At 42.7% G+C, this 27,466-nt stretch overlaps 1 protein-coding gene across 1 annotated transcript in view; it reads right to left on the bottom strand.

The window, feature by feature from the left end:
- The window catches only part of IQGAP1 (IQ motif containing GTPase activating protein 1), a 158,098-nt gene that overhangs the window by 99,718 nt on the left and 30,914 nt on the right, over positions 1-27,466 (bottom strand). The window contains exon 2 of the mRNA XM_077263612.1: positions 13,273-13,372. Coding sequence (XP_077119727.1) covers positions 13,273-13,372 — 100 coding nt within the window. The remainder of the gene's footprint in view (positions 1-13,272; positions 13,373-27,466) is intronic.

Genomic DNA, 27,466 nt, shown 5'->3' with positions numbered 1-27,466 from the left:
AAACCGCAGAAAACCCGCTGTAAATCCACGATAAATCTGCAGCAAAAACGCAGCGTTTTTACCCTGCAGATTTATCAAATCTGCTGCGGAAAAATCCGCAGTGGACAAGAATACGTGTGCACATACCCTAATAACATCCATACTGTCAGGATTTTGATCTATTGCCTGCTCAATTTGCATAGGAACGAAAGAAAGTGTATGAGAAGCCTTTAAAGTTTTCTGAGAATGAAACATAACATTTAAGAAACCGGTAAGTTATTATTGTCTGATCGGTAGGGGTGCCATCTTTTGGATTTCCACTGATTACAATAATGGGGCTTCCACTGTTTGAATGGAGCCGCTGAGTGAAAAAGATACGCTGTGTGACCACTGTTCATGATATAGAAGGGGCCGACTTCGCTTTTGAAATAAACCAATTATACAGCTCCTTCATACAAGTCACTGTTCAAGATCTCACCTGAGACAAGCCCAATTTGTAAGTGGAGCTGCCAAGGACCAGCGCTGATGACAGACGCAAAAAAAATGCATCATGCTGCATCCTCTGCGCCATGCCGCTTGCGCCAAAAAGGACGCATGCGTCCCAAAACGCAACGCATGTCCATGCGCCCCCATGTTAAATATAGGGGCGCATGACGCATGCGGCGACGCTGCGGCGCACAACGCAAATGTGAAAGTAGCCTTAGAAAGTTGTATGGAGAGAGAGAGGGCAGCGACAGAGGGGACAGAGTGAGAAAATGATTCAGAGAGGGGACAGAGAGGGCGAGCGGGGGAACAGAGGGCGAGCGGGGGAACAGAGGGCGAGCGGGAAGACAGAGAGGGCGAGCGGGAAGACAGAGAGGGCGAGCGGGAAGACAGAGAGGGCGAGCGGGAAGACAGAGAGGGCGAGCGGGAAGACAGAGAGGGCGAGCGGGAAGACAGAGAGGGCGAGCGGGAAGACAGAGAGGGAGAGCGGGAAGACAGAGAGGGCGAGCCGGGGGACAGAGAGGGCGAGCCGGGGGACAGAGAGGGCGAGCCGGGGGACAGAGAGGGCGAGCCGGGGGACAGAGAGGGCGAGCCGGGGGACAGAGAGGGCGAGCCGGGGGACAGAGAGGGCGAGCCGGGGGACAGAGAGGGCGAGCCGGGGGACAGAGAGGGCGAGCCGGGGGACAGAGAGGGCGAGCCGGGGGACAGAGAGGGCGAGCCGGGGGACAGAGAGGGCGAGCCGGGGGACAGAGAGGGCGAGCCGGGGGACAGAGAGGGCGAGCCACAGAACACCAGGATTAGCAAATTCACCACTGGCACCCCGTGCTCTTCACAGATGAAAGCAGGTTCATACTGAGCACGTGACAGACGTGACAGAGTCTGGAGATGCCGTGGAGAGCGATTTGCTGCCTGCAACATCCTTCAGCATGATCGGTTTGGCAGTGGGTCAGTAATGGTGTGGGGTGGCATTTCTTTGGAGGGCCGTACAGCCCTCCATGTGCTCGCCAGAGGTAGCTTGACTGCCATTAGGTACCGAGATGAGATCCTCAGACCCCTTGTGAGACCATATGCTGGTGCGGTTGCCCTTGGGTTCCTCCTAATGCAGGACAATGCAAGACCTCATGTGGCTGGAGTGTGTCAGCAGTTCCTGCAATATGAAGGCATTGAAGCTATGGACTGGCCTGCACGTTCCCCAGACCTGAATCCGATTGAACACATCTGGGACATCATGTCTCGCACCATCCACCAACGTCACGTTGCAACACAGACTGTCCAGGAGTTGGTGGATGCTTTATTCCAGATCTGGGAGGAGATTCCTCAGGAGACCATCTGCCACCTCATCAGGAGCATGCCCAGGCGTTGTAAGAAGGTCATACAGGCACGTGGAGGCCACACACACTACTGAGCATCATTTCCTTGTCTTAAGGCATTTCCACTGAAGTTGGATCAGCCTGTAACTTTATTTTCCACTTTGATTTTGAGCATCATTCCAACTCCAGACCTCCGTGGGATATTAGTTGTGATTTACGTTGATCATTTTTAGGTTTTATTGTTCTCAACACATTCCACTATGTAATGAATGAATGAAGATTTACAACTGGAATATTTCATTCAGTGATATCTAGGATGTGGGATTTTAGTGTTCCCTTTATTTTTATGAGCAGATGGCCCTCTATACACAATGTATGTACGGTATACACGTCCCACCTGTAGACCATTGACTGCGATTACCGGAGACTGAACAGAGGAACTCACTACATTGGGAAGTATGAGCAGCTCGGAAGTCAGTTTCCCAACAGACTGCTTTTTCCATTAAGTATTGGCACAATACATGAAAGAATTCACATTTCATACATTGACATACACATTAGCCATGATTTATATAGTCTGTGACTGGCGAACAGTCAGGGTATGTGCACACGTCAGGATTTCTTGCAGAAATTTCCTGAAGAAAACCGGAAATTTTCTGCAAGAAATCCGCATTTTTTTTTTTGCGTTTTTTTCCCGTTTTTTTCGCGTTTTTTTTAGCATTTTGCAAGCGAAATTAGCTTGCAGAATGCTAAAGTTTTCCAAGCGATCTGTAGCATCGCTTGGAAAACTGACTGACAGGTTGGTCACAATTGTCAAACATAGTGTTTGACAAGCGTGACTAACTTTTTACTATAGATGCAGCCTATGCAGCATCAATAGTAAAAGATAGAATGTTTAAAAGTAATAAAAAAAATGGTTATACTCACCTGCAGACAGCCGATCTCCTCAGCGGCGTCCGTTCCTATAGATGATGTGTGTGTGCAGGACCTTCGATGACGTCGCGGTCACATGACCGGTCTCGCGACCAATCACAAGACCGCGACGTCATCGCAGGTCCTTCACCACACACCAGCTATAGGAACCGAAGCGGCAGCATGCACCGCTGAGAGGCGGGAAGACTGAGGGGGCCATCGAAGGTAAGTATATGACTATTTTTTATTTTAATTCTTTTTTTTTTTACCAATTATATGGTGCCCAGTCCGTGGAGGAGAGTCTCCTCTCCTCCACCCTGGGTACCAACCGCACATAATCTGCTTACTTCCCGCATGGTGTGCACAGCCCCGTGCGGGAAGTAAGCAGATCAATGCATTCCTAGGTGTGCGGAACCCTGCAATTCCGCAAATTTAATGAACATGTTGCCTTTTTTTCCGCGATGCGATTTTTTCGCGGAAAAAAATGCAACATTTGCAGAAAAAATGCGGAATACCCTGAAAATAATGGGAGGCATATGTTAGCGTTTTTTTCGCGTTTTTATCACGTTTTTATAGCGAAAAAACGCGAAAAAAACGCGAAAAATACTGAACGTGTGCACATGGCCTCACTTGCTCTAATCTATAATCAGTCTCAATAATGTTTGACAATCAGAGGCTTAAGAAAACAAATTTGACTGGACTTTTATGATTCCCATGTCAGGTTCTTTCCATGAAAACAATCCATTCTAATCAGTAAGTAGATAGGTTATCTTAAGCAAATATGGCAAAATAGCACAATTATCTGATGGGAAGTATTGGGACTGGATCTGATCCAAGAATGTAAAGTTAATATCTTAAAAAAAAAAAAAAAGCACAAACAAAAAATAATAATGGGAAATCTTCTGCTATTTAACTTGAAGGGGCAATCTACTGTAGTGAAAATGTTTTTTATAACAATGTAGAAGGGTTTCTGGGCAAGAAGCAGAGTACAAAATGCTCTACCACTGATATTAATACAGTCATACAGATCTAGTAATAATCATAACACTGCCCCATACTCAACAAAGGGGTTATAGAATTGAGATTTAAAGGGAATCTGTCACCGGGCTTTTGCCACCTAATCTGAGAGCAGCATAATGTAGAGATAGAGACCATGATTACAGTGATGTGTCACTTACTGGGCTGCTTGCCGTAGTTTTTATAAATGATAGTTTTATCAGCAGGAGATTATCACTAGAGAACTAGAAAACCTGCTGCCATGTAGTCCTCCATATTCATGAGCTCTGCATAACACCACACCACTGATTGGCAGCTTTCTGCCTATGCACAGTGTACACAGAAAGCAGCCAGTCAGTGAAGCTGGCGGGGTTATACAGAACTCAGCATTCAGAGACCTGGGAAATCTGCAGCAGATAAAACAGGGATTTTCTCAGAACTGCAGCAAGCAGCCGAGTGCTCCTATGTTCTCTGTGAAAAAGTCACTGGCGGCCACTGCATATCTCACCGAGAACAAAAGGATTGAAATCTGACATGCTGGATCCTTACCTCTCCTGACATCACATTTCGAGGGATTGTTCACAGGCCCCCATAGACATTAGGTCTGAGGCCTGCAGTTATAGGCAGGTTAATCTGATATTAGTCTAATAGGTATGAAAGCCTTAAGAGCAGGGCACAGGGTAAGCAATAACTCCATACTGTCAGCAATGCTAACTATACACATTGATAGCCATGGCTAACAGGTATTTCTTCTAACGCTCACATAAATAAGAGGCGCAAACGAAGAGTCATCTTCTCTTGCTCAATCCTGTGGCTAACATTCTTCTGTATCTATAGTATGTGGTCAGAAATACACTCCAAGTAGAGAGGCGGAGGCTAAAACAACATTATTAAAGGGGAAGTATCACTTCCTAACTACTCATCCAGAAACTGCCAGCTGCTAGAAAGACTTGTTTTTTTCATAATAGAAACATTTTACTTAATTTAATATTGCATATATAGAGTATTAATAAGAAAAGTGACATGATCATGCCTCTACAGTTCACATTTTACTGAGAAAAATTACAAGGAATGGAGGCCGACCACGTGTTTTATATAGGGACAAGGGAGCAACCTGCTGTAAGCCACTCAGACCCCTCCGGCAGTGGCTTATCCCCCTGATGTCACGAGAATACAGTGACAGAGAGGGGTAAGAAGATGGCGGCATCTGGCTACACGTGCACCTAAATTGGATGGGTCTGCTTTGCCTGCCAATTAGCTGTGCAAATTTCCCTTGTTCAGGTATTGCAATGGTTAAGCTGTGTAGATTTCCCTTGCTCTGTTGTTGCAAGGGTTAAACAGTTTATTTGTCTCCTACAGCTCTCAGTCCTGAGTTCTCTTGGCTGCTCTGAGTTCTCCACTCCCCCCTGGTATAAATGCTGACCTCTTAGCAAGCTTGAGTAGTTGCCAGTGATAGCTTGCTATACCTTGGAGACGTGTTCCATGCTGTATACGTCTCTTTATAAAGTAGGAGGAGGATACATTGCTAAGAGGCTCCCAATGTACTCATACAGTGGGATATGCTGTATCCTTACCAAAGAGGCTGAGGACATGATATGAGCAGATTCATATATCTAGGTCTCGCAGTCTGATGCACGGACCAGCCACGGTGGAGGACCCAAACGCGACAGCCTCATGGATGCAGATGAGGTGGCCTACGTCAGGTCAGGTGACCCATAGCCAGTTTGTGCACCACGGGCCGTACATGGAGGGCAGTACACAGATGTGCGAATCCGGCATTAGATCCACACAGCAGAGATTCTCCGGATTCCCGCTGAGTGAACACTATTAGGTCATGTTCACACATTCAGTATTCAGTCATTTTTACCTCATTATCTGTAAGCCAAAACCAGGAGTGGGTGATAGAAACCGATCATCACCTGTATTTATCATACTCTTCCTCTGATTGTTCCACTCCTGATTTTGGCTTATAAATCCTGAGGTAAAATACTGAATGTGGCCTTAAAAGCATGAGCAGATTATTTTCACTAAAATTGTGTGGCAAACACAAGCAAGGTTTAATAGTAAAAAAATAATATACAAGGCAAGTTACGCAGATCTCCTTGACAACCCGAGGGGTTTTTTATCTATTGGAGGTCCCGGGGGAACTGGACCTGAGAAACCCTGCTCCAGAGAAGTTGTCTAATTTCCTATGGTATCCATGCGCTCACACGACCTCCTCATACATAGGGCTGCGTGGGAGAGAACATGTCTGTTTACACACAACAGTCAGCCATGAAAGAACCATGGAGGGCGCCTTTCCTTTCCTGTCCTCCGCTACTTCCCATCATCTTTTCCTTTATTGGAATATACATTATGCAGGGTCCGCTCAGTAGCTGGTATACAGTGCAGATGGACGGGGAAGGGGCTAGAGAATTTTATATTTTCTCGAAGGGAAAACCTTCGAACTCATGCCAGCAAAAATAAACATGCTACATTTAGCATGTTATTACACAATACTACAGGTTTACAGATCTTTTTGGTAAATTGATCAGTTTTCCCTTATTACAAAGTCCACAAACAAGTATCTGATGAATTTCAGAATTATATTTTACTGCGGGGTCATATTTATATACCTAATCCTAAGCTCATCTTTGGTCATAAAAAACGTAGTTTTACAGCGAAGGAGGTCACGGCCCGTATGGTAGCAGATATATGTGTATCTAAAATGGAGTAAAACAAAGACATTTCTGCTTTCGGTCTCTATACTTAGCTCTTCGGAGTGAGGTCAATGGGGGCTCTTTGGGATCTATTTGCATACCATGTTGAAAACCATCTTATTTGTCGCTACCTTCACCCACTTCCTTATAAATAACGGTAATTCACTACATATACACGGTGCCAGATCTTCCACCACACACATCAATAAGGACAAATGCTTTGTAGCAAAGATTCAATTTTCCATTTAAAGGGGTTGTCTTGTTGCGCCAATCTCTTCCTGTGTGAGAATGCCTTGAACACGGAGTTGAATTCCAGGTGATCTCAGCGCTGATGCTGTAAGAGGAGCTAGGTCTTCAGGAGGTACAGTCAAGGCTCGGTTCACAAGTAGCGTATTACCTGCGGATATTTTTGCCAATCCATAATATAGCACCAGCAATGTAGAGATTTGACAAAACTCACCTACCAGTTAGGAATATTATCCGTCCGTAGATTGGCACAGGGTGCAGTTTTCCAAATCCGGAACATTTTGACTCTGAGAAATTCCTTGTGGAATTCACCCTCAAAATTCAAAGGCTGAAGTCCGTGGAAATTCCGTAACAATATTCAACACGTGCAACACATTTGGATTTTGCAATGGATATGAGCTGATTTTGATTGTGCCAAATCTGATGCATGTGCATAAAGGGTATTCCTAAATTAACAACTTATCACCTATCTGTAAGATAGCAGGTAACTTGATGTTCGCTGGGCCTCGACCACTGGGACCCACAGCAATCCTGAAAACAGTCTCTACAGAATCCGTCCTGAATGAAACAAAGGTGCGTATGTTTGACCTCCGTTCTATTCAATGTGTATGGGGCTGTCGCAGAAAGAGGAGTTCAGTGCTTGTCTATTTCCAGTAGTCCAATAACAATGGTCACACACACATACACCTCTCCATTCCATTTAAAATGGGGCTGCAGATCCTGGTTCTCAGGGTTCCAGAGCCTCGTTCTTAGGATCACTGGTGGCCCCAGCATTAGGATCACAGTGACCAGCAAGTTATCCCTTATCTTATGGATAACTTGTCATTTTGGGAGTAACCCTTTAAGGCCTACATTCACAGTAGACAAAAGTTGCTCAAACCCACAAACTTCATCTTACAATCTAACATGTATGGGGGTTGGAATTTAATTGCCTGATCATTTACCGTATTTATTATTTGTCATCCACATTCTATGAGAGCCTAAAAAAGAAAATCATCAGTGTCCGTTTCTCTACAAATATCATAATCACACAGCAATCGCTATAGTTCTCCAGATCCAGTCAGCTCAGTGTGTTAATACGGCCATAAAAGATACAGCGCGCACATGCTTATGCAGCCTACACTAATAAGATTACTGTCGCGGCACTTATCATCCAGGGGTACAAAAAATAAAGAAATCAGGCACGGTGAAACTAAAGACTAATTTTGGCCAAATGCACCGATCCTGATGGATTCGGATGACACTCTAAAGTCCAGGTCAATTTATTGTCCGTGAAGATATCGATCGTGCATTTCTGATATAAGACTGATCTTGTTCTCCAGGAGATAAGCCGCCACCAGACAAGTCTGACGGCTTTCTTATAAAAAAAACACAGGAGCGCTCAGCCAAACGAGAGCAAACCTATGTATGGGGGGGGAGCTGGCCAAGATGGCTGGCGACCAATAATTGTATGAAGCAACCGACAGCCATCTCATGTTGGGCTTAACATGCCAATCCTCAACAAAACACGTCAGGTTACCCTTAAAAACTATACATCCACGTTTAAGGTGAAATTAGTAGTCATTTATCCAATGTAAATGGCCAGTGCACAATACAGGACTGTATCGCTGGCTGCATTGCTTGCCACATAATGGAGGTTATCATTAGTGTCCGCTCCCATACACACAGTATCAGATTTTCTGACAGGAAAATCCACCATTTTACAGTAATAGGACTGTGGATTGGCTTTTGCAAAATCTGCACATGCAGAATAAAGGTCCGCTGTAAACGTACCAGTATGAGGATCGGTTGGGAGATATTCCTCCCTCCCCCATTGACAGGCTTGATCTGTGGCGTAATTTCCGCTGATATAAGTGCAGCACCTCTGGGGTGAACCACACTTGTCAATGTATCCTACAGGCAGCTTAGTACTTTTACATGAATATGGCACATACTGTATGTGTATAGATATATATTATACATATTGAACAATATATATACCATACACATATATAATAGTGGGTGAAATGCCCTCCCATGCAGGACGCACACCTGTAGCCTCCGCTGTGATGGTACCCAGCACTGCCTGCTGGTCCATTCAGCGATCAGCACAGGCCGCACTCTGCCCGCGAGCTTAGTCTCCAAGCAACAAGTAACAAACATCCAGGGACGAGCGCAGCTGTCGGAGATGACTCACGTCCTGTCACTGTCACAGCAGCACAAAACCTTGACTTCAGCTTATGCTCTACCAGCCGTCTGTGGCTGAAAAGACAAGAAATAGCAGCTGTCTTTACACCTGTATTGTGGGCTGCACAGATGATAGTCCAGGAGATCAGGGTCTACAGAAAACACTTCATAATGAGCCATTAATCCATGACATGGGACGTGGTATTATATGGTATGGTGGTCCGAACAGAGAGCAACCACAAGTTCCTCAGGTTTATTGGTTAAGTCCTGCTGCTGATGAAGAAGTATGATGGCATATTGCGGTTTAGGAACTAAAGAGTAACCGTTGTTTTAATTTCCTCCTGCAAGTGAAAAAAATGTTGTAATATATTTTATCAGAGAAATCTGTTCCTTCCTGCTCGGGACTGATTGTTCATTCCCAATTTAAGAATAAAATCTGACATCAGTGAATACAGATTTTCCCATTGCAGAGATAGGACATGACGGTTGGTGCTCATAAGGTTCTATAGAGAACTGTAACTGTCATTTCAGGAGAATTTACAGCAGAATGTCTGTCTGCCTCTAGGGCTTCCTTCCTCCATAGACTTTTATAAGCAGCAACTGTCATCTTCCTTGTAACACCATTTTGGCCTCTTAAACTGCCCCTGCACCATATATATAATATGTATAAGTAATGTAACCTGTATAGTCAACATGATACGGTTACTCCAAACACCGCAGCATATCACTAAAAAGGAGGAAAAAAATAAATTACTTTTAATCCTCTGGCACCTGCTATGTAAATTACAGACATTCAGCCAAGAGGGAGGAGCTGGATCCTGAAACTGTCAAGGATAAGAGCCTGCGGTCACACCCCCCCGGGGTTTGATTGACAGGCAGAGAACTGTCCAAAGTCCCTCTGCTCCCTGCAGAAGTCTTGACCGTGCGCTGCCTGCTGGCTTCCCGAGGATGCGCTGTGGCATCAAAAATGAAGCTGGGGAGTACACTTTGCTTCACTAGGAAGGCAGCAGTCAGCGGGCTTGTGTGAGACTTCACCGCCATTTATCAAACTGCCGAAAATCAAAACTGACTTAGTAGCCCATAGCAACAATCCACACTTTAACATCCTAAACTGCTCTGTTAAAATGAAAATCTACACTGATTGGTTGCTAGGAGCAACAACAATAATTTTGATAATTCTGTCCTTGTCATTTCGTGGTCATGTTGTGCCCTAATACAATAGCTCTATAATACAGCTTGTGGTGACACCTTGACAAATACAATATTTTTCTACATTTATTTATTTAACCAGGCACATTTTCGGGTTTTATCATACATGCGCTTTTAAGAGCTCAAAAAAAAAAAAGGTTCTTATTCAGACTGTTAAATAATTTTTGCCTCTTTTTCACAATTCATGGAGCTTAATTTTTTGAATACAGATTTCTTTTTTACTTTTTTTTTTACTCTGTATATATTTATTTATTACGACCACAAAGAGTTGCTAAAAACATTTAGAATTACGTGTCCTTTGAAATTATTTTTATAATTTAGGACTTTTTATGGGTGTGGGGCTAGAAACAGTGATTCAGACTGGCAGTGTTTTATTTTTTTTATTAAAGTTTTGTTTTTCTTTTAAATTCATGTTTTTGATTTAATTTTTGCTGTTTTAATTTAATTTTTTTACACATTATGCCCCTCCCCCCCATAAGGTATTAAAATACCTTTTAGTGGAATATTAACATCAATACATTCTTTTTGTTTCTGATTTCCTCTATAACTGGGGCTGGTATTTATTAGTACCAGTTACAGGGGAACTTCAACCTCCTGCCTTTCCTAATTGGTATACACAAGCGCTGGTTCAGCAACGGAAAAGGTAAACTTGGCAATAAACCCTGTTCATCTTCTCTCTGGGGAGTCTGGCTGTGTCTGGCAGCCTGCTCCCGCCCCACAATCCCATTTAGTACATCAGTGCAGGGTAGTGTATAGTATATTGGCAGTCCAAAAGTAGTTAGTGTGAACTATATTATTCATTTTAAACTAAATGCTCTTTTTTAATTTTCCTTTATCGTTTCAGAGTTGAATATCTGGAATTTGATATCCAATATTCATAATCATCTACCCAGAGGACATAAGAGAGGTGTGAAGTACTAATTACTGGGCACATGTGGATGAGCTGATACTATGTGATGATTCAGTTTGCTAGACCTGGGTGAAGGTATTTTTTTTCCTTGGGGTAGGGTCATGAGCCAGATGCAATGGGTTCCCTGCGATAAGAACAGGGCCTTGATGAGTAAAGTTATTACAGTTACTGATTTTCTGATGTCTCTTGTCTAAATTGTTCAGAATTTGTCATGATTTGCTACAGTATCACTGAGTAACTATCCGCATGACTGGATCTCACATCATCACAAGGTTCAGCGTTTCGTCACCCCATCCAGACCACAACTTGGGCTGTGTAAGTTCATCTATGACATGATGACAGTCCTGTATACAGAAGTTAGCCATAACAATGGGCAAACAGCCGCCAGCATCTCTCCTCATCAAAGTCAGAACTACACAGCGCCTTTCTCCGCCAGCATGTATCTGTTAAAGTGAGCAAGTTATGAGAGGTCACAGGAGAACGCCGACCTCCGCATTCCACACTTACTCCCAGCTGAGCAACCATAGCAATAGTGCAGTCACAGCGTGTCACACCGCCAATATACCACACAGGACAGGAAGGACATAACATCTGTCATCCTTATTTCTGCTTTATTAAAGATCAGCCCCACCAGAATTTAATACACGTCATATTAGTAATTTCTGACTTCTAGTGTGCGCTAAGTGTTGCAAAAGGGAAGATCAAGTAAAAGAAAAACAGAAAATAAGCGTGTGGGAAAAGTACGGATTTACGGTGATGTCACCATGTTCCATATATCGGTTATAAATAATAGGAGAGATCACTAGATTCCTGGTGGAACCCTCCTGACACTTTCTTATTTGTGTTAGGAAGACAAGGAGTTAATGATTTTTGACACTCCTTTCTTCAGAAACATGCCATTCAAGTCTGCCATTGTTTATGAACATGTGTGCATGCCTGGGGTATACCGCACACTGTACGCTACATACCGTATACTGTGCCAGCACACGCCAAGGCTTTATGTATATGGGAGCACTTACTTTATAACACCATTATCTTCCTACCTCACTCTCCTTTATCAGATAATGTGACATAATAAAGACAGGAGCTCAAGAGCAGCTTTAGCTAAAGGGGGCGGCACACATGACTAGAGGGACGTCTGCCAACTCTCCCCAATGTCAGACAGTGGAAAAAACATGGACCGGGCAGGTGGTCTTCAACAAGAAGCAAGTGGTCTTACATTGAATTGTCCCTCTCTTCCCATAGAGTACACATGCACACTCAGCTAATGTGAGCATACATGTGTGTAGAGAGGGGCAGGATCACCTGTATCTTGGACAATCAGAAGCTACAGATATTCTCCATTACTGCGTCTTCCGTATAAAAGGCAGTATAACTGCTCCCACAAACAATGGCTTCTGTTTCCATAACTAAATCTCGGATCAGGATATGATGGGTTATTACATATTCACATGCAGCAAACTTGTTCCAGCCAGTTGGAATTTCAATGCCAATCCTTTTGCATTCACACGAGATAAGGCGCTGCCAGAGATTTCTGGCAGCAGCTTTCTCTTTTTTCCCCCCCATTAAAGGTGCCCATGCATACAGGGAGAGTCAGCCATCTGCAGATTGATAGCCAGCAGCCAGCACATGTGTATAGCCAGCTTTAGAAGATTGCTCTGCTTCCTAAGGACAGTTTTTGTGGTAATAGCTGTCTATTAGGGAATGACTACATGTGTTCACCAAACATGATGTTTTGAAAGTCTGCAATTATCAAGACATATTGGGGTGATTGATAAAAGCTTTGATGGGGGTAAAAAAAAATGCTTCGAAAAGTTGCATTTTTGTGCAAACTCAAGGCTGCGCAAAAAAAGAAAAAGGCTTTTGGCAAGTTCATGCCATTCTCGTCCCAGCTCCATCAAAGGGGGCAGAGCTGAGGCAGAAGGGGGGCAAAGCATGGCGGCTTCCGCACGTGAAATTCATGGCAAGTGGCGTCTTTGCTATGACACAAATCTTACAAACTGTGGTTTGCCCTGATGAAGAAGTGTTACACTTCAAAACACATTGACAATAAAAAACTATATGGATATTTGATTCCCGTCCATCGTCGCTTCCTTGGCTGTGCAGATCCGCTTATTTCCTACCTCTGACAGATCTTACTCCAGCAGTCACTGGAGTAAGATTTCTGGCGAGGTGAACATACCAGCGAATGCCACTATGCACCTTCCATCATTTATTGAGAGGCAGAAACGTCTGCTCCAAAACGCCCCCTCATCCCCTTCATCAAGGCCAGCGAGAGAATCGCCCCCACCATAGCGGTATGTACGCATTTGGAGAGGTAGTACTGTCCCACCATCGGTATGTGCAGATACCAGAGCATTACCTCTTAGCTTCCTCCAAGTGACACAAATACTCATAGGCGACATTCTGACGTCTCCTCTCATCCATCTCTTCTGCTGTAAGTCTTTCATCGTCCAGCACAGCTGTAGATAGAAGAAGAATATAACATTCAGATCTCTGCATCTGTCTCCATAGTCATCACACTACTTGTTTGTCCTGGGTTTACCCTTCTACCATTTTAATTGGAAGAGTAAGGCAAATTATTAGCATTGGATAAAATGATGAAAGTAGTGGGATAAACCGTCATGGACATAAAACTAAAGACTAGTGATGAGTGAGCGTGCTTGGATAAGCTGTTATCTCAGCATGCTCGGGTGCTAACAGAGTGTCTTCGGTGTGCTCTAAAAATATGTTCGAGTCCCCGCGGCTGCATGTCTCGCAGCTGTTCACCGCATGCAGGGATTAGCGAACAAACCTGCAATCCCTGCGTGTGTTACAGCTGTCGAACCGCGGGGACTCAAACATATTTTTCGAGCATGCCAAAGACACTCTGTTAGCACCCGAGCATGCTGAGATAACACCTTATCTGACCACGTTCACTCATCACTACTAAAGACCCATTTATACTGGGTAACCTGCACTTCAGGACACTGAATTATACTTATTTACAAAATTCTTATAACTTATATGCATGGAAAGGATTTATTCTATTGTTCACAATGAATGGACTCCACTGATGCGTATTCCTAGGCCTCTGCAGCATATACTATATGGAAGCTACTGTCGTATCCAGACTGCAAGACCTGTCTTCAGGCCAGGTTTTCTGACGGCAGTAGTGGTGGTCCTCCATGAACCGCTAGGCTCCAAATAGAAGTGTGAAAGAAGAAAGTGATGGGCCCCAAGGAGCAGTAGGGACCATTTTGGCCTTTTTGTGCACTTAGCCTCTGCCCCCTCTGTAGTGTGAGACTGTATGGACCACTCTTGAAAGGTCCTCTAGGGATGCAGCCAGGATCAAGTACAAGGTAGGTGACATGAAAGTTAGTGGCAGCCTTTGAGGCTTCCAGATAATTAAAAAGTAGTAACACTGCTCAATGTGCAGGATTTAAAGGGGCTGTGTCACTAAACAATTATTTATTAGCTAAATCAAGTTTAAATATGCATATAGTGTGTGTGTGTGTGTGTGTGTGTGTGTGTGTGTGTGTGTGTGTGTGTGTGTGTGTGTGTGTGTGTGTGTGTATATTCACAAAAAAGGAACAGCACAAATCTTTATATATATATATATATATATATATATATATATATATATATAGATAGATAGATAGATAGATAGATAGATAGATAAAAAAAAAAAAAAAAACAACCAGCACCCCTAATGTGAACACGTGCAAAGCTGCAAGCTGCATCATATAGACAAAAAAACACAGCAGCACATGTACATGAATCTAGGCCATGTGAAAACACAGACAAATATTCAATATGAATTATATTTCAAAAATATTTAAAAAAAAAAAAAACTTACAGTAATGAAGATTCTTAGCGCATAAATTGGCCAATTCATGTGTGCCCATCAACCACGGCAAGGTGATCTCCCTCTGATGGGTCCTACTCTACCGTACATGCCACTCTTGGGCCACCAGCCTACAACTATGGACAAAACATGTCACTCTGGGCTAAACCTACAATTTATGGGCAGGTAGAGCTGATTCATTACTGTAAGTTTTATGAAAAAAAAATTTGTAAAAAAATATTTTTGAAGTATAATTCCATATTGAATATTTGTCTGTGTTTTCACATGGCCTAGATTCATGTACATGTGCTGCTGTGTTTTTTTGTATATATATATATATATATATATATATATATATATATATATATATATATATATTCGTCTAAGGTCCACTTCCGTCTGTTTGTCACGGAAATCCACGGAAATGGTCGTGGCCGGCTGGGTGCGACCAATCAGCGACAGGCACAGTCCGGCCGCGAATTGGCCCCTGCCTACTCCCCTCCAGTCAGCGCCCACATAGCGTTTTAGCAGTCCGTTAAACGGTTGAATAAACTATCACAATTTTGACACTTATCTAAAGAGAGTGCGGTGAATTCTATAGATTGCGTTAAACGGACTACGTTGCCCCACGGCATAACGCAGTCCGTTAACGCTGCCATTAACCCTGTGTGACCAACTTTTTACTATTGATGCTGCCTATGCAGCATCAATAGTAAAAACATATAATGTTACAAATAATAATAAAAAAAAATCATTATATTGTCACCTTCTGGCGTCCACTGCAGCCTTTCCTGCTCTTCGCGACGCTCCGGTCCAAAAGAATGCATTGCGGCAACGACCCGTGATGACGTGGTGGTCTCGCGAGACCGCTACCTCATCACGGGTTATTGCCGCAAGGCATTACTGGGAATGGAGCGTCACGAGGAGCATCGCTAAAGGCCTGGGCTGGATCCGGGGGCCGCCGGAAGGTGAGTATATAACTATTTTTTAATTCTTTTTTTTAACATAACAGGGATATGGTGCCCACATTGCTATATACTACGCGGGCTGTGTTATATACTACGTCGCTGTGCTCTACACTACGTGGGCTGTGCTATATACTACGTGGTTGTGCAATATACTATGTGGCTGTGTTATATACTACGTGGGCTGTGTTACATACTACGTGGGCTGTGTTACATACTACGTGGGCTGTGTTACATACTACGTGGGCTGTGTTACATACTACGTGGGCTGTGTTACATACTACGTGGGCTGTGTTACATACTACGTGGGCTGTGTTACATACTACGTGGGCTGTGTTACATACTACGTGGGCTGTGTTACATACTACGTGGGCTGTGTTACATACTACGTGGGCTGTGTTACATACTACGTGGGCTGTGTTATATACTACGTGGGCTGTGTTATATACTACGTGGGCTGTGTTATATACTACGTGGGCTGTGTTATATACTACGTGGGTTGTATGCTACGTGGCTGTGCTATATTTCTCTGCTGTATCTGTGCATCATGAATCGTGGTATGTGTTAAAGAGGGGGGCCCACTGAGACTCTTTCGCCCAGGGCCCTCAAAAACCTGGAGCAGGCCCTAGCTTCACTGATTGTTCACGGCCGGGCATGACCAATCAGCGACAGGCGCAGTCCGGCTGCAAATTGGCGTGGAATTTGAACCACGCTTCGCTAATTGGTCGCGGCCGGCCGGCCGAATCCTGTGTATAAGTTACATTATTCTGAAAATTCATAAATAAACTACATACATTTTGTAGAATACCCGATGCGTTGGAATCGGGCCACCATCTTGTGATCTTGTGTGTATGTATGTATGTATGTATGTATGTATGTATGTATGTATGTATGTATGTATGTATGTATGTATGTATGTATGTATGTATGTATGTATGTATGTATGTATGTATGTATGTATGTATGTATGTATGTATGTATGTATGTATGTATGTACGTACGTACGTACGTACGTACGTATATATATATATATATATATATATATATATATATATATATATATAGTGTGTGCGTGTGCGCCAAGGAAAAATTTACTTTGCATATTGGCAAGTCTTACCCCTCAAATTCACCATGTAAAATATGTTGACATTAAATTGATTTACCACTTGCTCAAGGCATGTGAATTATTCCATGTTTTTAATTTTCCACAATATTGTACACACAATAACCACTCAGTTTGTCATCATATCTTTAACTGGATATACTATTTATAATTAAAAAAACATAGAATGGCAATAAACATTCTATTACAGTAAAATATGCACTACACAATTATGTACATTGTACATGTATCAGTACTTCGTAGCAGTCAGTTCAGTTTTTCACGTAAATATAATTAATCTGATTGGTAAAAGGCATAACATACCATACATAACGCGGGATATGCATGACGATAAATATTAAACAAACATTTAAAACTGCAATATGATGTGCCATTGATCAACCAGTAAATGATAATTACTCTTAAAAAAGAAAATAATAAAATATCTATGAACAAAATTAGGAGGTAAGACCTTCAAAAACTTGCTACTTAATTTTTACCATGCATTTACTTGGCACCCTAATATATCTATATATATTTTTTTTATTTCCCATATCACTATCAATGTTAAAATAAATTGTGTTATTTACAAATTGTTTTCACATTTTTTACACTAGCTACCAAGTCTAATTGTAGACTCACACTTCCTGTTCAATACAGAGGACTTTTCCAGTCTCATTATCATCATTACTAAGCGCTTAGTAACTCGATATTTACCCTGGTTACCATTGTAAATGTAAAAAAAAAAAAAAAACACTACATACTTACATTCTGTGTCTGTCGCGTCCCCCGGCGTTCTGCTTCCCTGCACTGTGTCAGCGCCGGCTGGCCGTAAAGCAGGGCACAGCGGTGACATCACCGCTCTGCTTTACGGCCGGCGCTTACAGTGCAGGGAAGCAAAACGCCGGGGGACCCGACAGACACCGGAATGTAAGTATGTAGTGTTTGTTTGTTTTTTACATTTACACTGGTAACCAGGGTAAACATCGGGTTACTAAGCGCGGCCCTGCGCTTAGTAACCCGATGTTTACCCTGGTTACCCGGGGACTTCGGCATCGTTGGTCGCTGGAGAGCTGTCTGTGTGACAGCTCTCCAGCGACCACACAGCGACGCTGCAGCGATCGGCATCGTTGTCTAGATCGCTGCAGCGTCGCTAAATGTGACGTACCTTTACAAGGAAAGGTAACACTTCTATTTAAAGTGGATAAGACAATACACCACCCACTATAGGTGGTCACAGCTCACCTCCATCCCCTCTCTGCACAGCAACTTTTGCCCCCAGATGCCCACACCGCCATCTCAGAGAGTTGCCATACAAAAGATAAGCTTTGAGCTACTCTAGGTCATGTACTCAATAAGTAGGAGCCAGTGTACCAAAAATTTAGATTTTATATTGTTTAATATAGAAAGTAAAAAAAAAAATTGATTTCACAGAACAATGTGATTCAAACAATGGGTCATTTTCTGATGACAATCCTTTTAACAAACTGTTTTCTTCCTGCAATAGAGAAGTATTGCACGTGCTAATAAAACAGGTGAACAGAGGTAACCTGCTCTGCTCGGTTTCTGTCTGGCCATGGGCTTAGAATAGAGGGGTGGGGCGATTTCTGGACTGCAGCTCTTTCTGGGGTGGGTTTTAAGATGGGGAGACACCAGACCCCAGGATGTACGGTCGTTGTTACCAGAGAGGCACAAAAAAAGCTAAAGACAGCCATCATTTGAAGCTAATTTTTCTTTTAAGCCAAAACTTAAAATGTTATTAAAAAAAAAAATCTGAATTATTGTAAAAAAACATTCTGCAACAGGAAATCCTTCCAGCATGTCTGATTGCAGCATGTAAATGGATGACCGCAGCTGAAACATCTGCAACAGATTGGCTGCTTGTGAACGTTACTTCTACTTATGGCTCCTGCCTTACGCATGAAAACCATGCAGAAAAACTGCAAAACGTGACCTTCGACCAAGGAAGATAATATAATAATGGCTAATATAACTCGTTTTCATTGAACATTTGCAGTCCATAATGACTAGGTGTAGGTCCTGTAGGTCAATCGTCTATAAGAGGCAGGATAGCAGCGTCCGCGCAGCACAAGGTGGCCATTCTGTTTGCAGGGAGCTATGTATAATGCATGAAGGGTTCTGAGTAAATTTGTCAAGTCTCCTAGAGAAATGCCACATACAGGAAACTAATCACTTCCTCTCCTGTTTCTACAACACTTTTTAGTGTATCTTCGAATCCGCAGAGACCTTACATGTTGGTGGATCCCGCGCTTTCCTTCTCGCACCTTTCACACAGTCACAACCCACTGTACTTACACCTGTCCTAAGAGACTGTCACATGTGTACAGATGTGTGACAATGAGGATAATACAACAATGCCCCTTATGGATTTTGCTGGTGAAAATGACTTAAGTGATTTTTAGGAGCACAATTAAAAAAAATTGCCTCAAATATTCTCTCTCTCTCGGACATTTGAATCCCGGAATTTCTCCACTGAAATTGTGGCAACAACACAAACGACGCATCCGTCTTTACACTGGATGCATCACACACATTTTTCAATATTTTCGTGACGTCCGTCAATGCGTCATTTTACTGCACAACGACGCACAGCAGAAGACAGAAGTGTGAAAGAGACCTTAGTCTTAAGCTTCTTTCACACTTCCGTCAGTACGGGGCAGTCACGAAGCGTCGGCGCGACGTACCGACGGAAGTGTTTGCCTTCACATTTCCGTCTGCGTTGCCGAGCAGGAAAGATCGTGAGAGCGATATTTCCTGCTGGGCATGCGCAGTGTGAAACACTGGATGCGACGTACGGAAAAACGTTCCCTTGAACGTCTTTCCGAGGCGACGGTCCGCCAAAACCCGACACATCCAGTGGACGACGCATGCAATGTATGGCCATACGTCGCAATGCATCACTAATGCAAGTCTATGGCGAAAAAAAGCATCCTGCGGGCAACTTTGCAGGATGCGTTTTTTCTCCAAAACAACGCATTGCGACGTTGGCCAAACGACAGAAGTGTGAAAGAAGCCTTAGGAGTAATTTCTAATCCTGCTGTCGAGTTTTTAAAACTTAGGAATTCATAGAATTTACTGATAAAGACTCATTTGAAGATTGTCAAATTCCTACTGATTTTTATTTTTAATGATTAGTTTCTCTCGTCTCTTGTGAAGTGACGGCATACCATTAGGATACAGTATTATGTTATGATCGGTGGTGGTCCGATTTATCAGACCCCCAGCCATCCTTTGTATAAACTGATATGCTGCATTTTTCCCCATTTCTGGTGCTTCCATCACGGATCATATAGTAATCTGCTACACAACCCCATACAAGTGAATGCGGCCAGTAGCTGGGAACATCACTGGGCGAGGAGAACAGAGGAGACGCAGGACGAGATCACACTATTTTCAGTAACGGTGGCGATCCCCTGCGTAAAGTGATGGCATTTCCTCAGAAATGTGACATCACATCATAGAGGAAAATGCACAAAAAAGTGAAACCCATATATAAGTAATCTATTTTTGGAAAATTGAATATCACAATATCTACGTAGATTTGCTCATTCATAATCATAGGTTTCATATGATTGATCATGGGTTCAAGACTTCGGATTGTGAAACTGTGTGGCCAAGGTCTGAACCCACACAGTACATTTTGATAATGCCATTGCTTCATATCATTCAGGTGTGGCATAGAAGATCAACCTGTTGGAGGGGGCAGGCCTGCTACCAATAAAGCCTCAGGAAAAATGGCATGTATGCTCACTGCACGTCGAGCATGTAGTGACCTATCCACATTTTCTACAGTGAGAACGCACAACACACTCAGGTGGTCTACTGCTGGATTTACCTGCAAATCAACTGACACAGCCCGTATCATTCGCCACTAAGAATAATCCACATATTTTGCATAGCACATGTTCTTCTTTAATGTAAATATTCCTCTAGTATAATTTCACCTGTGTTTGGCAAAGAATAAAAAAATAAAATAAAAAGGTCCTATCCTCAGGATGGTGAGAGCTCTAGGATGGAGAGAGTTCACTCTTGGCATACTAGCCAATCAGTGTGTTGAAAGGGATTCTGTGAGCATTGCAAACTCTTTAATTTTTACATTAGCTTTCAGGCCTATTGATACTTTACTGTGCCACCCTTTTCTTAGGGGTGGATGCAAGGTAGTATTACAGCATTGTCTCACTTAAGCCAATAAAAGAATGTTCCACCTTTCATTCTTCTACAAAAATATGGTTACCCTGAAACAAAATTCCACTTTCCTTGCCTCAAAGGTCTCTCTGTAAATGATTACAAAAATGCTCTAGTCTCTAAAAATTCTGTGTAATGTAAAACAGAGAACAGAAGACAGGGAGGAGGGGGATGCAGCTGCAGTCTCTCTGCCTTCGCTGTTTCTTACGCTGCATGCTGTGCAGAAGGGGTGGGGAGTACACATGATGGGCTCAGTGCAGGAGAACACTTACACCATGCCATGGAGCGCATGCTTATTTAGCAAGCATGCAGCATGAAAATGAATGTAGACCGGAAAGGGGAGGGGGGTGACTAACGTGAATGGCGAGTCTTATAACAATATGTTACAGTTCAGTTTTTCTCAATGAAGAAGGAATAATTATTTAGGATAACACGCACGCCATCATTAACTCATTGCAGGTAACAAGTCCCTAGCTCACACTACATCATGAATGACAGTCACCATACTGCCAGTCTGCCACGAATACTGGGCATCACAGAGGAGTGTGTGTTGGTATAAATACAGATTAACAGCAAGAATGCTGCAGGTGCAGAAATGATGCCAAGCTTTGGGGCAAACACAAAGGGAGTGTTCTTTCCAACAACAAGATGACCTATTCATGCACATTAACAGATACTCACATATTAGGTTCCTTCTTACTACAAGTATACAAATGGGACATAATGTATGTATTGTAACAGGTAAGGGGGGGGGGGGGGGGGAGTAATTGACTATGGTTTATAGGGAATGTATTTTCTTTCTTTCATCGTGACCTCTCGAATTATCCCCCATCCGTTATCTTGTTGCTGCATGCTGGAACAAATTAGAGGACTGACTCCCACCATGAGCTTTTGAAGTTGCAGAATTTCTGCACCTATTATGTAACTTGGGTTACTTGAGTTTTTTCATTGCATTTTTGAGGCTGCGGTTTTTGCTTCTTTTTTGGCGTGTCATGCTTTAAATAAAGCTGCCTTGTTTTTAATACTTCCTTGTATTTGACTTTGACAAAACTTTATTGATATACTTCTGTGCGAATTACATGGGTTTTTACCTGTGGATGTTCCACATCTAATGCATTTCTATATGGAAAATCTGCACAGAAAAAGCAGCTTACCAGCAAGAAAAGCCTATCTGCAGGTACATTTCTCAATGTGACAGGATCCCTTTAATTCCCGAAGGGGATCACTGCCAAAAATTATATTCACAGTAAAATTTATAATACTTGATTCTTCTTATGAGCAGTATAATTAGGGGAGGCAACTGGTCTTACAGATCTGATCAGGAAATTGATCAATGACTCTCTAGGCATAAAACTACATTGTATTTTCTCTAGCTCTAATTATGCACAATGTAGGTGTTCCCTAATGATACCTTTTACACAACCCAGTCATTTACCAATTGACTACAATTAAAAAAAGAGGTGACCTGAGGATTTCTCTTAGTTGATCCAAATTTTGATCAAATCTAAAAAGGCACACAGACACAATAGATAGCTGCTAGGTGAACCATCATTCAGCCGGCAGCTATCTATCCTGACTACTCCGCACACAGAAGCACCAACTCCGCAGCAACTTACTTCACCGAGAACAAATGGACCGGCTGTCCAAAATCGGTCATGCTGGACCCTTATCATGGCCCCCAATATCAGGTTTTGAGGAAAAGTCAGGAGACCTCAATATGAAGGGTTTGTCCTCATTAGTCCAATGTTTATGGGGGCAATAAAGCTCTGATCACGTGTCTAGTTGTCATCCTTTTCGATCCGTTCTAAAAATGGATGCATTCTTTGGTTTCCATTTTGCATCCATTTTTTCTTCTGTCTGTAATGGATGTTTTAACTAGAGGTGTCTCTTAAAGGGAACCTGTCAGCAGGATTGTGCACAGTAACCTACAGACAGGGTCTGATTAAAATGATACCTGGGTGATGAAATCCGTCTTATGATTGTTGTTTATTCTTTATTTTCACTTTTCAGTTAATGATATGCTTGTGGGCGGCCTGTGGGGGTGGGGGGTCTTCATGTAGTGCTCTGATTAGGTATGCATCTGTATGGGCTTATGACAGGTCACTGGTCCTTCACTGATCTGCCCCCTATATTTTCCATGATGTATAGAATATTGTGGGATTAGAAAAAAAATTACATTCGGCAAAATGGGGCTGGCAGTGGCAGATGCACAGTAGCATGTGACACAAAATGCATATAATATTAGATGCTACTGTGTGTGCGCCACCACCATTTTTCTGGACCAAAAATAAATTGTCTGCAGCAAAATGGTGCCGGAGCAGTAGCATCTATGGGCAACAGATGCTACTATCGGCGATAGATGCTACTGCGCCTCCGCCATTTTGCTGAAGGTTTTTTTTTTTTTCGAAGCCAACATTATATATTATATGCAGTATGTAGAAGAGGAGGCAGGTCAATGAGGGATCAGTGACCTGTCAGAAGCCATACAGATGAATATGTAAGCAGAGCACCACTTACTGTCCCCCCCATAGGCCGCCCCGAGAACCAGAATCCCATTAACTGAAAACTACAAATAAACATTAACCCCTTTACCCCCAAGGGTGGTTTGCACGTTAATGACCAGGCCAATTTTTACAATTCTGACCACTGTCCCTTTATGAGGTTATAACTCTGGAACGCTTCAACGGATCCCAGTGATTCTGACATTGTTTTCTCATGACATATTGTACTTCATGATAGTGGTAAAATTTCTTTGATATTACCTGTGTTTATTTGTGAAAAAAATGGAAATTTGGCAAAATTTAGTAAATTTCGCAATTTTCCAACTTTGAATTTTTATGCAATTAAATCACAGAGATATGTCACACAAAATACTTAATAAGTAACATTTCCCACATGTCTACTTTACATCAGCACAATTTTGGAGCCAAAGTTTTTTTTTGTTAGGGAGTTATAAGGGTTAAAAGTTGACCAGCAATTTCTCATTTTTACAACACCATTTTTTTTTAGGGACCACATCTCATTTGAAGTCATTTTGAGGGGTCTATATGATAGAAAATAACCAAGTGTGACACCATTCTAAAAACGGCACCCCTCAAGGTGCTCAAAACCACATTCAAGAAGTTTATTAACCCTTCAGGTGTTTGACAGGAATTTTTGGAATGTTTAAATAAAAATGAACATTTAACTTTTTTCACCAAAAATTTACTTCAGCTCCAATTTGTTTTATTTTGCCAAGGGTAACAGGAGAAAATGGACCCCAAACGTTGTTGTACAATTTGTCCTGAGTACGCCGATACCCGATATGTGGGGGTAAACCACTGTTTGGGCGCATGGCAGAGCTCGGAAGCGAAGGAGCGCCATGTTGCGTTTGGGGAGCCCCTGATGTGCCTAAACAGTGGAAACCCCCACAAGTGACACCATTTTGGAAAGTAGACCCCCTAAGGAACTTATCTAGATGTGTGGTGAGCACTTTGACCCATTAAGTGATTCACAGAAGTTTATAATGCAGAGCCGTAAAAATAAAAAATCATATTTTTTCCCAAAAATTATTTTTTTGCCCCCAATTTTTTATTTTCCCAAGGGTAAGAGAAGAAATTGGACCCCAAAAGTTGTTGTACAATTTGTCCTGACTACACTGATACCCCATATGTGGGGGTAAACCCCTGTTTGGGCGCACGGGAGAGCTCGGAAGGGAAGGAGCACTGTTTTACTTTTTCAACGCAGAATTGGCTGGAATTGAGATCGGACGCCATGTCGCTTTTGGAGAGCCACTGATGTACCTAAACAGTAGAAACCCCCCAATTATAACTGAAACCCTAACCCAAACACACCCATAACCCTAATCCTAACGGTAACCCTAACCACACCCCTAACCCTGACACACCCCTAACCCTAATCCCAACCCTATTCCCAACCGTAAATGTAATCCAAACCTTAACCCTAACTTTAGCCCCAACCCTAACCCTAACTTTAGCCCTAACCTTAACCCTAACTTTAGCCTAAACCCTAACTGTAGCCTTAACCCTAGCCCCAACCCTAACCCTAGCCCTAACCCTAACCCTAATGGGAAAATGGAAATAAATACATTTTTTTAATTTTTCGCTAACTAAGGGGGTGATGAAGGGGGGTTTGATTTACTTTTATAGCGGGTTTTTTAGCGGATTTTTATGATTGGCAGCCGTCACACACTGAAAGACGCTTTTTATTGCAAAAAATATTTTTTGCGTTACCACATTTTGAGAGCTATAATTTTTCCATATTTTGGTCCACAGAGTCATGTGAGGTCTTGTTTTTGACGTTTTTATTTGTAACAGTTTCGGGCACGTGACATTTTTTGATAGCTTTTTCTTCCGATTTTTATGAGGCAGAATGACCAAAAACCAGCTATTCATGAATTTCTTTTGGGGGAGGCGTTTATACGGTTCCGCGTTTGCTAAAATGGATAAAGCAGTTTTATTCTTTGGGTCAGTACGATTAGAGCGATACCTCATTTATATCATTTTTTTATGTTTTGGGGCTTTTATACGATAAAAACTATTTTATAGAAAAATAATTAAATTTGCATCGCTTTATTCTGAGGACTATAACTTTTTTATTTTTTCTTTGATGATGCTGTATGGTGGCTCGTTTTTTGCGGGACAAGATGACGTTTTCAGCGGTACCATGGTTATTTATATCCGTCTTTTTGATCACGTGTTATTCCACTTTTTGTTTTTTTTTTACGGTGTTTACTGAAGGGGTTAACTAGTGGGACAGTTTTATAGGTCGGGTCACTACGGACGCGGCGATACTAAATATGTGTACTTGTATTGTTTTGTTTTTTTATTTAGATAAAGAAATGTATTTATAGGAACAATATATATATTTTTTTTTGCATTTTTTTTGGGGGGGGAATTTTTTTTTATTTTTTTTTACACTTGTGAATATTTTTTTTTTTTACACTATAACATTGCCCCGGGGGGGCATCATGTTATAGTGTAAGATCGCTGATCTGACAGTTTGCACAGCACTCTGTCAGATCGGCGATCTGACGTGCACAGCTCCTCCAGGCTTCCCGGCGCCTGCTCTGACCAGGCGCTGTGAAGCCACCTCCCTGCAGGACCCGGATGCCGCGGCCATTTTGGATCCAGGCCTGCTGCAGAGAGGAGGTAAGAGACCCTCGGAGCAATGTGATCACATCGCGTTGCTCCGGGGGTCTCAGGGAAGCACACAGGGAGCCCCCTCCCTGCGCGATGCTTCCCTATACCGCCGGAACACTGCGATCATGTTTGATCGCAGTGTGCCGGGGGGTTAATGTGCCGGGGGCGGTCCGTGACCGCTCCTGGCACATAGTGCAGGATGTCAGCTGCGATAGTCAGCTGACACCCGGCCGCGATCGGCTGCGCTCCCCCCGTGAGCGCGGCCGATCGCTATGACGTACTATCCCGTCGAGGGTCAGATAGGCCCAGGTCACCTCGACGGGATAGTACGTCTAAGGTCAGAGAGGGGTTAAACAACAACCACAAGACGGATTTCATCAACCCAGGTATCATTTTAATCAGTATAAGGGTATGTGCACACGTAGGAAAAGAGGTGCAGAATTTTCTGCACAAAATCCGCATCTCCTGGCAAAATCCGCAGCCGCGGATTTACCGCGGTTTTTATGCGGATTTTGTGCGGAATTGATGCGGATTTTGTGCGGATTTTCAGCAGTTTTTGCCTCTGCGGAATTTTAACATGGAGGGGTGCAGAAACGCTGCAGATCCGCACAAAAGAAGTGACATGCACTTCTTTGAAATCCGCAGCAATTTCGCACTGATTTTTCCGCACCATATGCACATCTTTTTTTTTTGCTATTGTATAACATTATACTGTACATCACAGTGCGGATCTGCAGCGATACTGCGTGGAAAAATCCACTGCGGATCCGCAGCAAATCTGCATCATGTGCACATAGCCTTACGGCGCCGACCTGACTGTGTCTGTAGGTTACTGCGCACAATCCTGCTGATTCACTTTAACACCTCAAGTGCTATGGGTATGTGCAGTGCTTAAAGAAGCACTCCTCCTCCTCCCATCAAAGTTTTTATCCTCTTAGTATATTGCAGTCATCATATTATATAGCATCATGTACTTACAATTGTTTATTTTGCCTTTCTACCCACTTATTCTTCTCTACTATGTAGAAACAGGAAGTCTCTTGTCCATGCAGAAATCTTTCCTCCCTTCAACTCCTGACCCAGCTGCTCCCATCCACCCGCCACTGACTTTTGCAGTGACTTATGACTCATACAGGCCAAACTGATCTCCTGTTTCTACATGGAGCTTAGAAGGATTCAGATAGTCAGTTTGTAATGATGTAATGTCATAGACCTAATGGAAATGAGAAGAATTATCTGGGTAGAAAGGCAAAATGAGCAATTGTAAGTGAACAGTGCTATGTAATATGATGATTGAAATAGATTAAGAGGATAAA

This window comes from Ranitomeya variabilis, chromosome 5, assembly GCF_051348905.1.
Source record: "Ranitomeya variabilis isolate aRanVar5 chromosome 5, aRanVar5.hap1, whole genome shotgun sequence".
Taxonomy (NCBI): Eukaryota; Metazoa; Chordata; class Amphibia; order Anura; family Dendrobatidae; genus Ranitomeya; species Ranitomeya variabilis.
This window is presented reverse-complemented; position numbering and strand designations above follow the sequence as displayed.